At 37.2% G+C, this 15,944-nt stretch overlaps 2 protein-coding genes across 2 annotated transcripts; both read left to right on the top strand.

Annotated features, from left to right (window-relative positions):
- The first annotated feature begins 10,071 nt into the window (after nucleotides 1–10,071).
- LOC116118840 (transcription termination factor MTERF15, mitochondrial-like) lies at nucleotides 10,072–10,897 on the top strand. Its single transcript, XM_031404795.1, has 2 exons — nucleotides 10,072–10,114; nucleotides 10,230–10,897. The coding sequence occupies exons 1-2, from the start codon at nucleotides 10,072–10,074 to the stop codon at nucleotides 10,895–10,897; spliced, it is 711 nt and encodes a 236-aa protein (XP_031260655.1).
- Nucleotides 10,898–14,528: 3,631 nt separating this feature from the next.
- On the top strand, nucleotides 14,529–15,416 carry LOC116118839. Its single transcript, XM_031404794.1, has one exon. The coding sequence runs from the start codon at nucleotides 14,529–14,531 to the stop codon at nucleotides 15,414–15,416; it is 888 nt and encodes a 295-aa protein (XP_031260654.1).
- The last annotated feature ends 528 nt before the right edge of the window (nucleotides 15,417–15,944 follow it).

Below are 15,944 nucleotides of genomic sequence, written 5' to 3'. Positions count from 1 at the left end.
GAGATTTACCTTCACCGATGGCTTCTTCGTCAGTTTCTGTCTCAACTTCTGGTGGGTTTGGGTCTTCGTCATCCAGGAGTAACAAAACTTGCAGAGATCTGTTTTTACACCTGTGATTTGGTCCAAATTTTTCGTCACAGCGATAACATAGTCCACGCTCTCGCTTGTACTGGATCTCGGCATCGAAGAGTCGCCGGAAGTTGTCGTTCCGGTTGTTGGACCCCACAGACTCAGTCGACTTCTCCCTTCGCTCTGGAATCTTGTTGAAGTTTGACGAAAATGAAGAAGGGTCTGGTGGTTTTGCGTTGGAGTTCCACCAGTTGGAACGTAAAGTTTCTAGGGTAGAACTGACCCATGAATAAGGCTCCCTCATAGCCATTTGATTATTAAAGGATTTGGGCCTATTTTTTTCTAACACCCAATTTCTCTCTTCTATTCTATGGGCCTGGTCCATCAGCCCAAACAAGGAAGTTGGCTGACTTAGTCTCAATTCAGCTTTAATTTCTTCTTTTAACCCATTCGCAAATATTCCCTTCAGCAGATCTTCACCCAGATCCTTCAATGGTGCAACGTTAGTTTCGAACATTTCCCTATATTCTGTGATTGTTCCATCTTGTTTCAGGGCTACCAAAGCCTCATATGCCGATGATAAGAACCCACTCTAATAACTCAACAATTTGGGCTGGGCCATGGGTCTTTCATGGGCTTGGGTAGAACTCTCCTTGGAAAACCGGCTTGCCAAGGGAGGGTGCCCAAGCCTTTATAACCCACATGCCCACCATTTTCCCTTTCAATGTGGGATCCTAACATTCCACCACGCTTCTGCAACCGACGTCCACGTCGGCCTCTTTACCCCCGTCGGCCTCTTTACCCCTTGGGTGACTACGCGGATCCCCTTTCCTTCGGGCCTCCATGCCCTTTCTCAGGGTAGCAGCCCGGGCCCAAGGTCAGCCTGCCACAGGTCAGCCTGCCACAGGTCAGCCTGCCACGCATGCGCTGCCACATAGGCGCAGGATCATGCTTTGATACCAATTGATAAGAACTCACTCTAATAACTCAACAATTTGGGTTGGGCCATGGGTCTTTCATGGGCTTGGGTAGAACTCTCCTTGGAAAACCGGCTTGCCAAGGGATGGTGCCCAAGTCTTTATAACCCACATGCCCACCATTTTCCCTTTCAATGTGGGATCCTAACAGCCGACCCCTTAAATGATGGCCGAAAACGATCAATCAATGCTGTTTTGAAGGCTTCCCACGACTGAAAAGGTGCTCTGGATTCAACCCATTGATACCAGCTCAATGCTCTACCCTCCATGCAAACTGCTGCTGCTTCCACCATTTCTGTCTCCTGATAACGGTTGATGGTGAAGTAGCGATCTGCTCTGAAAGACCATCCAAACGGATCTTCACCATTAAAGATGGGTAACTCCAGCTTTCGGGTGTTCTTTTTTTCGTCTTTCCTACTATCTTCCCGATCTGATTCCTTTTCACTACTGGTGTTCTGGTTCCCTGCCAATGAAGAGGATTTCTCTCTTTCTTGTTCTCTTCTTCCTTCCCTCTCTTCTCTCATGCGCATTAACTCCCTCATTTCTGTCAAATATTCTTTCACACTACCCATGTCAATTTTCAGAGATCCTATATCATCCTTTACTGTGTTCATCTCCTTCTCCATACTATCCATCCTAGTCTCCATTTTGGATTTTACCATTCCCCAACTTGGCTCTGATACCAATTTGATGCGAACACCTGCAGATTAATCAATTCACAACCAACCAGCAGTAATTCTCACACAAAATAAGCCAACACACAACCAATCCACAAACAAAATAATATCAGAAACAGCAAGTGCAATTCCAACAATATTTGTATTAGTCAGATAGTTGAATAAAAATGAAGCAAATGAAAGATGGAATGAACTGGACATAAACCCTGGCGTTTCAAGGAGCCAGGAACCTCCACTATTTTATCAACAAAATCCAGATGCTTGTTATTACTACTCTCCCTGAATATATACTAATCCTCTTTCCACAATTACCCTCACTCATTCTCAAAACAGACTCCTATCCATGACACCTGTGCTTTGTGGTCCCTACTCCCTAAACAACCTTACTAATGTCTTTTGTGCCCCTTACAGTTGTAGACTTTATGCACTGCTGGTTTATCATATGTTGATAATCTCTTCAGTTCACTCCTCCATGCAAACAAGTAAAAAGGCAAGCCCTCAAGCAACAAACAAACTTGCTTAACAACCAGAAGCTGCCAAACCAAAAATGAAAGCCTAGAAGAAAGCATAATCTTCTCTCTGCGCCAGATAGAGAACTAGCTTAATCTATAACCACAAGCATTTATCCAGAACAACCACATTGCCATATCCAAGTGAACCCACAAACCAAACCCCACAGGAAATACCCACTAATCATCAATTTCATAATAATAAAATTCCCCGAACTCTTTTCTCTATACAAGCCAACAAACACAATCCCATAAACCACAAATACACTGATCGCAGCAAAATCAACATACCAAATATATAAACCCAAAGAAGAAAAGAAAAGAAAACATAAACATTATGCGAGTTAAAAAAAAACCATCCTGTAAAAAGATTACTAACCCCAGATCAATTTTCACGCAAAACTCAATATCAAGGCTCTCAAACATAGACCAAACCAAGAATCAGAACAACAACAACAAATCTAACGAAACCAATCATGAACATCACGAAGCAAACCTTGATCAAGCTCATAATAAACAGACCAAACGCAGAGCATAAAGAAACCATATTGAAGATAAAAACATAATGCAAAGATAATAAAAAGACTCAACATTCACTAACCTCCATTACAGATATCCCGAAGTTGAAACGTGAAAAGGTGAAGAAGCAACGTGAAAGACAAGACCTGGACAAATGGGTTTCATTGTTATGCCATGATTTACATCTGTCAAAAATCTTTACACTCAAACATGGACACAAAACCAGAGCATCCAAGAAACAAAACAAAATAAAACAAGTAACTCACTTGGTTAGAAGAAAGACAAGCTTGGAGTATTGTTGATGAATTTGCAAGGCTTTAAGAGAGGGAAAATAAGACTATAAGAGAAGGCAACAGTGTTGTATAGAAAGGGCGCTACAGATACAGATTTTTGCGAGACAGCAAACTGAAGACAACACTTCTCATGAAAATTATTTCAAGAATCTTACTGTTAATATTAACTTAAACTACATGTGTAACTTAAATATATCACTCAAATTCTCATTCTTTTTCATGGTTATATTATGTTAATCTAATATTTTTATTATATAATATGATGAAGAAGCTTGGACTGTATTTTAGTAATGCGTTAAAATATAAATTAAATTAAAAATTCTATAATTATAGGAGATGAAATTAGTAGAAAATTATGTATAGGTGATTTATTTATAGTGGCTAATTATGGGGATTTTAAAGGTTTTTTTATCAAAAAAAAAAAAAAAAGATAATAAATTTATATTGTTTGTTTCTTCAATTCTAAAATATGGACAGCTAATACTTTAATAAATTTGTTTTTAATCATGTTAAAATCTAAATGCAAGACATTTGGCCTTTGCATAGATTTAATCTTGGATCCCAAATAATAATCCATAATATGCTAGAGAATTCAACATAAAACATTTTTTTTTTTTTTTCTAATGGTCGGGGGTGTTCGATCCAGCTTACGCACACCTAATCTAGTTCCCTAGGATCTTGAAATTATTGGTTGAGTAAGAGCTCTAATGGTTACCCCAATTAGCAACCGATGAGGGACTTGAACTGAGGACCTCCTGAGTAATACACTCAAGAGTCTTTATCAAACCACTCGACTACCCAAAAGTAATTTCAATATAAAACTTAACTTGTACACAAAAGTGGGTCATTTTAGATCCACCTGCCCTAAGTAAATGTTCTCTCAATGTTTTATAACCACACTAGATGTGAATTATACTATATCACGACATTCTAAACTTAACTCATGTAACACTTTAGTAGGCGAATAATGTAACCATTGGAACATGCTACAACCCTAGATGACAAAAAGTATACACTTAAGTGTCAAACTTTCCCATAAGCAACTCTTAAGAAAGATTAACTTGTTATTTTTAGAGTAACTTTTATCCATTGATCGAAAACCCTTTCATTGGTATTGTCAAATCACTAAGTTGACTTTCGTCCTTACACAAGAAGTTAGTTTCCTAGTCAAGCTCTCTCTCTCTTTGAACTCTTTCACTCGGCCTCATAAGAGTGAACGAATTTTTCCCACCGAAATAATGACTTAATTTCTTTTCTCACCCACAAACTTTTAAAATATCACTTTACTACCCAAATTTATATTCCGTTTTTTACTCCTGTATCGTTGCAACCCCACACCACTACCATTCTCTTTCTCGATCATCACTACCAAAGCCCCTCAAACCCTAGTCCTGCCGACCTTGCCAACGTCGGCAATCAAACGATTAGGGTTTGCGCAACTGCCATCTCAATTCAAATTTTGATCAATTCTAATCACTAAAATCCAACCTTCCATCACCAAAAGACTCATCGACCTCCCCTCTTCAAAAGACCCAATAGTTTGGACTGAGTTTGCTTTCTATTTGCCGTCAAAATATAAATTTGGATAATAAAGTGGTATTTTAAAAGTCTGTAGATGGAAAAATGTCATTAAACCATTATTTGGGTGGGAAAAAAGTGTTAACTTGGCCTAATAAAACCTTTGTACACCTCAAGTTATCTTTTGAGAGGTCTACAGTCTACACCACATAAAAGTCATTTACCCAAAACTAGGGATGAGAAGCGAGCCGAGCAGTTCGCGAGCTACTCAAGCTCGAGCCGAGTTCAATCAGGGTGAAGCTCGACTCGATAGGCTTGCGAGCCTCATTGTGCTCGAAGGGCCAAATTGTAAGTTTTATAACTTTTTTTTATTTTCAAGTTTTTAAAATGACAAATAGCCCATTTCTCACAATAAACTTGAAGCTCAAGCTCGAGTATCCACCCATACTCGGGAGCTCGAGCTTGAGCCTAAGTATTCAAGCTCGAACTCGACATTTTTCATCACGAACCGAGCTCAAGTGTCCATATACTTGGCTCAAATACACCCCTACCCAAAACCATCCCTTACCCTGTAGACCTTAACACAATGATAGAGTTTTAGCTAAAAAAAGAAATTAAACATGTTGAGGTTTTTATAGAAATCATCATTTCAATATTTTATTAAATTTAAAATTATGGATACATCTTTTTAGGTATTAATAAGGAGCTACCCATCTAGTATAACCCATAAACATAATAAGCTTCTTATAGGAAAAAAAAAAAAAAAAAAAACTAAAAAATAAATATAAATAAAGTCTACTTGCAAGGATATATTAAAATAATAATAAAATAACATTATCAAACTAAGTTGAATTTTCACATTGAAAGTCAAAAACAAAAATAATTTAAAAATCTCCCAACTTGTAACCAGGTTAAAAAAACAAAAAGAACTTTTAAGATCACAATAAAAAAAAAAAAATGTCATAAAGAATGTAATAAGGTTATAGTAACCGGAACAAGGAGCCTACTAGCCGATATAGAAAACTATACTTAAATAAATACTATATAATTAAGTGGGGATTTTGTACATCTTGTTTAGAGTTAACGACTTTTTTCCACCTAAATAATGGCTTAATGATACTTTTCTATCCACAAACTTTTAAAATACCATTTTATTACCTAAATTCATATTCTGCCGGTGAATTGAAGAGGGGAGGCTGATAAGTCTTTTAGTGATGGAAAGTTGGATTTTGATGGTTGGGATTGATTGGAATATGACTTGAGAGGCGCGGTTGCACAAACTTTAATTGCCTAATTGCTGGCGATTGACGAGATCGACAAGAGCAGAGTTTGAGGAGTTTTGGTGAGTGATGATTGGGAAAAGAATGGCGGTGTGTGGGGTTGCAACGATGCCGAAATAAAAAACGGAAGATAAATTTGGGTAGTAAAGTAATATTTTAAAAGTTTGTGGGTGTGAAAGTGTCATTAAACCATTATTTGAGTGGGAAAATGTCGTTTACTCATCTTTTTAATGTGTTTTGAATTTTATATCAAATTAGGGATGTGATAAAATTACAATTGTTTTTGAGAGAGAATGACAATTTCCCACCCAAGGTTGGGTGTAATTACATTTTGCCACCCAAAAACTTTAAGAAAAACAAATTTCCACCCATCATTATCCATCTGTTGACTTTAACTGAAGAAGTACAAGATTCAATGGAAGCTGTAAAATCAACGACTTAAAAATCTCTCTAGCCCACATCTTCAATATCCCAACTTAAGTCTTCCTCTTCTTCTACAACACTCAATCGCTTCCTTAAGTAAGCTCTATTTGGGCTCCTAGCATGAGTCACTTTCTTCTCATCAATGTTGCTAAGATCTTCAATCTCATCCCAAACAAGCACCGCTATTTTGTTTAAACAAGCTTCCAATTACTCATTCAATTATAATCATTTAAATAATCATCTTCCACATAATATGTATTTACATCTCCTTGAATCACACGAACATGAGCATCAAAACAACTATACGATTTACGTTGCCCACTATTATTATTCTAATTAGTATTATAATCAGATGCATTGGATTCATGATCAACTGTAACGCCCCACTTAAGGTACGTAGTTAAATTGTGTTGTATTGCTTGAATGTTTATTGATTTGTTCTCATTTGAGCTTGCATGTTGTTATTTTCAGTTGGTTGGCCCTTAATTGGATTGATGAGTTGATTTGGTTAAGTGTTTGCCCTGATGTTGGTTGAGACTTGGTGAATTTTTGAAATTCAGTCTTCGCCGGAGCGAAGAATAATCTTCGCCACGGTGACGTTGGCTTTGAGATTTGCGAGTCGGTTCTGTAATTGTTCATCGGGGCGACGGAAAGTTCTTTGCCCCGGCGACGGGCTAGTTGAAAAGTTTATTGAAGTTTCTAGAGGATTTTCCATAGGGGCACAATGACCATTCTACCCCTAATTAGCAGGAAAACTGGGGAGTGAATGCAAGAAAATTGCATAGAGAATAGTTTAAATGGGGGTGCATTTGCAAAGAATTAAAGGGCAAAGTTGGAATTCCTAAGAAAGAGTAAGGGTAAAATGGGAAAGAGTGGAGAAAATATGAGATATTAAGGGTTTAGCTTTAGAAACCCTTTCATTCTTTCTTTTCCACCGCCTCTTCCATCCTTTAATTCTCTTAAGCTTTCATTCAATTTTTCCAAGGATTTTTGGAGGGCTTTTCTAGAATTTGATACAAGTTGATCCTAAGCACTTAAAGGTAAGAATCCTTACTCTAGATGTGAATTTTATTGGTGTAAGAGAAGGATCCTTACTAAGTTTGTATTGAAGGTTTAAAAGAAAGCATCAAACCATCAAGAGTAGAGAGCTTAAGTGGATTCTACTTGAGTATAAGGTAAGTAAATCCACCTAAGTTGTGATTTGCATGATTGAATGATGTATAGAGATTTGTATATGATTAATGCTTGAATTTTTATGTTTGAAATGAGTTGATGGATTTATGAATGAGTTCAATGTTGATTTATGGAGAGATTTCCACCATGAAAAGGGTGGATTGTGTTGATAAAATTTGATAGAAGTATGGATAGATTTAGAAGAATATGAGAGGAATATTTGAAGTGTGTTTTCTTTGCAGGATGTGTGATGATTTAAAAGAGTTGAACTCCAATGTTTGGATGGTTAAGAAGAAGTAGAATTATAGTTAGAGTAGAGTTTAGGTATGCACACATATTGTTTGATGAAATGCCTAAAAGAAGCATGAATAGAAGTAGAGAACCTTACTTTATGCAACATAGCATATTTGCATTTCATGAATGCATATAAGAAAGATTCTAGGCATGAGCCATCCATATGCATATGTTTATATGTGTAATCATCAAACAAAGAAAGAAATATGAGTAATGAGAAAGAAACACTCTAAGAACAAAGATAAAGAAAAGAATTAATTCTCTTAGAATAAAGAGAAAGAAAGAATTAGCACTAGAGAATAAAATGAATAAAAGAAAAAAAAAATGCTAAAGAAGAGAAAAGAGAATAGGTTGTGTGATGGGGAACTCGTGAGTGTAGAATTACCCGCATGTAAATTGCCGTGAGAGAGCGGTCTCTGCCATGAGAGAGCGGAATGAGAATGAGAAAAAGAATTCATATATCCTGTAAGAATACATGCAAATGAAGGCTATACACGAGAGAGATTACACTCACATGGCCAAGGGTTCCGAATCCATGCATCAACCAAGACCGATCGGCAAAGAATAAGAGAAAGAATAAGAATGAGAAAACATGAGAAAAGAATAAGAATGAGAAAGAATGAGAAAACATGAGAAAAGAATAAGAGAAAGAATAAGAATGAGAAAGAATGAGAAAACATGAGAAAAGAATAAGAAAAGAATAGAAAGAAAAGAAAAGAGAGAAAATGCATTGCTTTGCATTAGTGCATATGCATCTCATCCATGCATGTTATCATGATATCCCTCATGGGTGATGAGAATAGAGAGGAAGAAAGAATAGAAAGAAAGAAAAGAACAGTGAGAACTAGAAACAGAGAAAGAACAAGAGAGATTGAATAAGAGAAAATGACAAGATTAAGGAAAAAAAAATTGAAGAGTGATACACGGGGATAGTGGAGTAGAGGATTTACTTACTGAGCATCTTTGTGCTCACCCCGTTGTTTTCTATGTTTTTGTAGGATATAAGTGAGGATGTGGTCGGATGGACGTCGGCGAGCGGGGAGACTTGGCTACACTGTCCACTATTTTGAGAGTCTTTTTGTACAAATGATATTATACTATGTAAAGAATGTATATATTAGTAAAGAAAATTTTTGGGCCTAACTATTTTGATAAGTATTCTTGTATTTTTATTAATATATTGTATGAATATGATAGTAGAAAGAAGTCTTTACATCAACCGCTAGGATAGCATCCTTACCATAAGAGATGATCTAGGTCGTTCCTTTCAAAACAGTGTTTCCAAACTCGTTAATGATGGTACTGATTGTCCCTATAGATCTCTAGGCCACCTCAAGTTTCTTTCTTAGACCCGTCCTGAACTCTTGTATATTGCAACAACAAGTTTCAATGATCGATTCAGATTTGACGGTTAGGGTTTTGATTAAACCATTAAAACTTCAGCCATCACTGCCACTTTCATTGCTAGGTTGGGGTTTGGGAGGAGTGTTGGGATCTGGGTTTTGTTAATCTGGTAGTAATTTGGTGTTGGAGGATTCGTAGTCGGGTTTTGGTTAGGGATCAATATCATTTGAAAAAACATAGATTTGAAGAAACTCATGATGGAGTAGGCTTTGGATTTGGGTATCGATTTGGAATTGCAAATAATTTTATTCTTAGGAAGCTTTGCTACACGGACCGAAACATAAAATTTTAAATCATTGATTTTTCAGCTTCTACTGAATTTATCATCTTGTCCTTATTCAGTTAAAGTTAACAGATAGATTTTAATGATGGGTGGGTAATTGTCTTTCTCAAAGTTTTTGGGTGGGCAATGTAAATACGCCAAAGCTTGGGTGGGAAATTGTTATTCTCTCCTAATTAGATGAGCCACGTAAGACAACGGCTCTAGATTCAAGACCTTTCAAGTTTCAACTTGAATATACGGTGCGTTTTGGTCTCATGATAGATAGCAATAATGCAAGACGAGAATTTGAAAAGTGAAAACCCTAAAAGCAGTTTATCAGAAATGTCAAATGTGTGTTGCCATTCCACGAGGGCATTTGTATAAAGATTCGCAATCAAATACCCAGTTCAAGCTGAATAATTCGTGAGTACCTTCTTGCTCTTCTTCTTCTGTTTTCTTAATTTGCATTTGATTTGGCCATGTTTCCTTTGTGCTGTAAAAGACTGTAATTTCAACTAGTCCCAAATTGGAGAAATGTGGTATCCTCGTCGATCCATTTGAGTTTTGTTTTGCAGAATACATCACTTTTTTCTAAATCTTTCTCATCGGTTGAAGTTGTGGCACATGATAGAGAAAAACAACATTCATTCACAGTGTCTTATTTCATAAACTCATGTGGGTTGTCCCCAGAAGTTGCCGCTTCTTTATCAAAGAAAGTATCTTTTGAAACCCCAGAAAAGCCAGATTCTATACTTGGCCTTCTCAGAAAAAATGGGTTTACCGATGCCCACATATCCAAACTAGTTAAAAAAAACTGAAATTGCTTTTAAGGCAGGGTTGAGAAAACTCTTTTACCCAAACTTGAGTTTTTCCATTCTCTGGGGATTTCTGGTACTGACCTTGCGAATATACTTTCCTCAAACCCTGGTATTTTGTGCCAGAGCTTAGAGAAACAAAGTATCCCTAGCTATAATTTCCTCAAGAGTTTCGTTACCAACGATGAAGAAATTGTTAATGTTTGGAAGCCAGCAACTTATTTGCATGATGTGCAAAAGAAAGTTGTACCCAATATCTCTGCTTTGAAAGGAATTGGAGTGACACAAAAACTGAAGGCTTATAGGAGTTGGGGTTGGTCTGAAAATGACTTCCGGTTAGCTTTTAGAAGCTATCCCAGATGTATGACTCTGTCTGTGGAGAATATAAATACCAAAATGGACTTTTATGTGAACAAGATGGGTTGGCAACCTTCAGCAATTGCTAGAATACCTATGGCTTTAGCTTATAGTTTGGAGAAGAGAATCATCCCGAGATGCAGGGTTTTATGGGTTTTGTTGTTGAACGACTTGATTAAGAAAAAATTCGGTTTGTCTTACGTGCTGAGTTCCTCTGAAAAGCGCTTCGCAGACAATTTCTTGTCCAAGTATCAGGAACAGGTTCCACAACTATTTGATATATATCAAGGGAAAGTTGATCTTTCAGAACTGGGCATTGGATTTTAGCAAAAACCTGAGACAAACCAACTGTAGCTTGTTATTTGTTGATTTTATTTCTTTTTATTGTTGCTTGTTAATGTGAGTTCCTTTGGCCCTGAACCTATTAAGCTCCGAATACAGCTTAGAGCTTCTTGTATCAGTTCTGATTGTTTAATTGGACAAACTGAAATGAATGAAGTTGATGAACACACAGGAGGAAGTAATGATTAAATCATGTTATACAAATCTCTAATTGTTGTTTGTCCATGTCAATCCGAAAATAAAAGTTCCCCCACTTTCTTCTCTTTTTGATGGATGTTGCTGTATGCATTGAAATGGTGTATGATCTTGTTTCTTAAACTCTTTTTTAATTTGTTTTTTATCGAGAGTGTAATGGAGTAGCACATTTTCGGGGTTTACTTCCATTACCATTAGTTTGTGTCATGGTTTTCTGATTTAGGAGGAGTAGAAGACGCTATAATTGTAAATTAAAAAAGAGTTAAGAAACAAGATCATACGCCATTTAAATGGGAGAAATCGATTGGGGTCAACTACTAGACACGATTTGTTTGAGAGGAGTTGAAAATGGTGGGTTCTAACAGAGTAAGGGCATGTTCTCAATCTCACCCAAGGTTTTGCGAAATTACAAGTTTCGACCCCTGATTTCATAGATTCCAGATTGCCACCATTAAAGTACCATCTTTAGGGACTTTTAGGTTGTGACACATGTTAATAGATTACCATTTAACCCCCAAATTAGTTCAATTAAAAAATAACTACCTTACTTTCAAATTTATTTCAATAACACCCTTTTCTTTAACCTTCACATCATCCCCATCTCCGAGACTCCAACCATCCAGCCACTCCACTAAAATCAGTTAGGATCTACTACAAACAACCATCGGTAATCAAAGGAAACTTCAATCACATGCGACCAACATAACAATCAAACAAACTCCAAAAACAAATTAGTATTCATGAATGTGGTTGAAGCCTTTCGTCAAACAGTTGGTTGGCAAAGATGTGGGTGATGGGAGGTGGCCGGAAATCACATTACACACAGAAAAATCCAATCCACGAAAACAAACTCCAAAAACAGCCACCAAATTTACCCAGCCACCGCACCACTTGTAATTCCTTCCTTTCTCCTCCTCTTTCCTTTTTTTCTTCTCTTATTCTTCCTTTTTTTTCCTCACATCCTTCCTTTCTTTCTTCTCTCCTTCTCTCCATGGTTGCTTGGCCCTCGTGGTGGCCAGGTTTTGGCCGTCGCGTGAGGGCCATATGGCGGCTAGATTTTGCCCTCACGTGGCAGCCAAAATCTGGCCACTGCGAGGGCCAAGAAGCAGTTATTTGGCCACTGCTTTTGGCCCACGCGAAGGCCATATCTAGCTGCCACAATTGCCTTGTGGTGGCCAGATTTGGCCTTTCATGGGTCAAAAGCAACGGCCAAATGGCTACTTCTTGGCCCTCGCGGTGGCCAAATTTTGGCTGCCACGTGAGGGCTGGATTTTACTTATTTATTAAATTTAACAGAATTGTAACTTGTGATCCCAAAAAAAAAAAAAATATAGAAATATGTTAAAATCCCTTAATTTTTGCCTAAAATAACCCAAGTCCATGAAATTTCAAAAAATATTTGTGAGTCCTTCACAATTAGGGGTGGAAAAAAAACCGAAAACCGAACCAGACTGAAAAACCAAAAACCGAACCGACTGAAAATCTGATTTTTTTGGTTGTTAAAAAAATCGAAAATCCGGTTCAGTTTTTGGCAAAATAAAATCCGGTTACCTGGAACCGGTTTGCTGAACCGAAAATTATTTATTTGTCTTTACTTTTTATGTTTTTTACTCTACTCTTGTCACTCTCGTGTCTAACACTAACACAACTTTACACAACACTACAACAGTCAACAGATCTACACTCAATCGCATCCTCTGATTCTTAGATTTCTCACCACAGCCTGCCGCACGCCGTAGTCACAGCCGCACGGTAAGTCTCGCATTCTCTCTCAGTCTCTGTCTCTTACTCTCTGGCAGACTCTCATTGTCTCTCCATTTTCAGATCTGTGTTCTCATGTCATCATCGCTCAGCTGTAGTCACCATTGTCGCAGTCGTCGTCATTGTCTGTTTCCGGTGGGTTTTAGATCTGGGTTTTCAGATCTGTGTTCTCACGTCGTCGTCGCTCAACTGAAATCGTCATTGTCGCAGTCGTCGTCGTCGTCTATTGCCAGTGGGTTTTAGATCTGGGTTTTCAGATCTGTGTTGTCACGTTTTCAGATCTGGGTTTTGACATTGAAGATTTTGGTTTTAATTGTTTTAATTTGTATATGTACTGATGGTGATTGCTGGATTTTGACATTAAAGCATCAACACATTTTGTATATCAGATTTTGTGCAGCAAACACAACATCACTAATCTCATCTGTCATGGCCAGACATAAATGATGCATGGAAAATATCTGTATTGGGACCATCAATCTTTCTCTGCTTCAAGTTCCATTCTCTTCTGCTCTGCTTTTAAGCTTTCATTTCTTCATCTACAAATGCAAAACCTCCCAATAGAATATGTAGATATAGAAATTCTCAATGCTAATATCAAATTTGTGCAGCAAACAAAACAAAAAGGAAATTACAAAACAAGATTAAAAGATAGAAAAATTACTTGATTAGTACAATATCTAGTGAAAAGAAACAACTATTCTTGTTGTTTTTGGGCAGAACAAGGCCGTTTAGATTGCTTGATTAGCAATTAAAAAGAGAAAACAAATAAAAAGAGAAAATCGAATTGGCCCGAAAAATGCAGCCCATAATTCATAATTGGGCCAAAAAAAATACAGCCTAATATTAATCCTAATTAATCGGTTTTAAACCGGTTAACCGAACTGAATATTCGGTTCGGTACATAACCGGTTTTTAACCGAAACCGGACCAATTATTTTTTTGAACCGAAAACCGGTTCGGTTCAAGCTTCCGGTTAACCGGATTTTTCCACCCCTAAATTAGAATTTTCATTTATTGCCTTTACTCAACTGGGTACAATTTTGCCTTTAGGTTTAGCTATTTTTAAAGGTGAAGAAAAGAGTGAAAACATTTTCTTCTGATATTCTATGATTGTTTGAAGCTTCTCATATGAAAATAATTTTCCAACAGGCTTCGTATCCAAGAATATTTTCTTGTGTAATAGCACCAATTTTTCATGTTTATTTGCTCTGAACACCAGTTAGCGGAAGTGTCTTCTTTTTCTCCTCTGCAAGCTGGTGAGTTAAACCTACATACTGAACAAAACCTTCAACACATTGTGATTAATACTTTTCACCGATTATGATGTGTGGTTATCTGTATAAAAGGCTAGTACTTGCCCAAGTTTTACCAAATATTTACAGTTGTGTCGTGCAAAATTTAGGCACTAATCATGTGGATTTGTGTTTGAGTTTGTTGCCCACTAGCATTAGATCATTCTCCACCGAAATCGAACAAGTTAGAGACAATTACTTATTTACTGTGTCATACCTCATAAACTCATGTGGGTTATCCCCAGAAATAGCAAAACCTTTCTCCAAAAGAATCAAGCTTCAATCTGCTAAACGACCAGATTTGGTCCTGAAAAGTTATAAGAAACTGGGGATTTACGACTTCCCATATAACCAAACTTGTTAGAATGCGCCCTAGTTTACTTTTAGCCGAGCCTGAGAGGTCAATTTTGCCTAAATTTGAGTTTTTCAAATCTTTGGGGATCACAGATGCTAAGCTTGCGAGTGTTTGCTCTTCAGCTTCTGCTATTTTGAGTCGTAGTTTGGAGAACCTACTCATTCCTAACTTTAAATTCCTCAAAAGTGTGCCACTCTCTGATGCTAATATTATTAAATTGTTTAGAAACGAATCATGGCTCTTTACGTTTGATTTGGCAAAGAATGTGTCTCCAAAACTTGCAGTCCTGAAAGAACTTGGAATGCCCGCGCCGTTTATTGCACTGATTTTAACATGTTATGCGCCTATAGTCCTCCAAAAACGTGAGAAGTTTGACAAAAATGTCAAGAAAGTTCTTGAAATGGGTTTTGATCCTCGGAAATGTGGGTTCATCCATGCAATGAAGGTGTTTGCCTCAATGACTGAATCAACTTTGGAACAGAAATTTGACCTTTTCAGGGGGTGGGGGTGGTCTGATGAGGACATTATGTTGGTGTTCAAAAAATGCCCCATTTGTATGAATGCCTCTAAAAGCAAAATAATGAATGGAATGGATTTTCTTGTGAAAAAGATGGGTTGGCAGTCCACAGATATTGCCTTGTTTCCAAAGGTTTCCCTTATGAGCTTGGAAAAGAGGGTAATCCCAAGGTGTTTGGTAATTAAAGTTCTGCAAGCAAAGGGGTTGGTAAAGAAAAATTTGAGCCTATGTGCATGTGTAGACCCTGTTGATAAGGTATTCTTGGATAGGTTTGTGACAAAATACTTGGACAAGGTTCCTGAATTGATGAATATCTATCAAAGGAAGGAAGGCTTTCAGGCTCTGGATATGAATGTCCATGTCTCTTCCAGCAAACTGTAGCATGTCAACTTTCCAAAACCTAAAACGATTGTATAATCTCTAATGGGTGATTATTACATTTCAGCGTTTTAGTGTATTGAACAATGTGGTTTTGATTTACTCTGGGTCCCTAAAGTTTCTAACAAGCCCTTCCTTGCTAGCAAATTACAGTGAAGCTGGAAGGTCAGAGAAAGAGATGAATGAGTGATATTGATTGACTTGAACAATATTATAGATATTTTTGCTTGTGCAACTTCTTTGTTGGTTGATGTGTGCTCCTATAATTGCAATATTCTATCAATCTCCATTACATTGGGGGTGCATTTCAGGTATGCAGTGGTGAAGTTAAATTCCTTGTGGGAAAGAAGATATGTTTATTGAGACTCAGGACATCCGTGAAGGGGATTGATAGGTAGTTTTTTGCTTAATTAGAAATATTTTGGAGTGAATTTTAGTCTGTCTTGTGTGCTGATGTCCTCTGAAAAGTGCTTCAGAGACACATCTTGTGTTCTAGTTTTTTAATTAGTTTTAACAAAATATAACTGAACA

This window comes from Pistacia vera, unplaced genomic scaffold (assembly GCF_008641045.1).
Source record: "Pistacia vera cultivar Batoury unplaced genomic scaffold, PisVer_v2 Contig860, whole genome shotgun sequence".
Lineage (NCBI taxonomy): Eukaryota > Viridiplantae > Streptophyta > Magnoliopsida > Sapindales > Anacardiaceae > Pistacia > Pistacia vera.
This window is presented reverse-complemented; position numbering and strand designations above follow the sequence as displayed.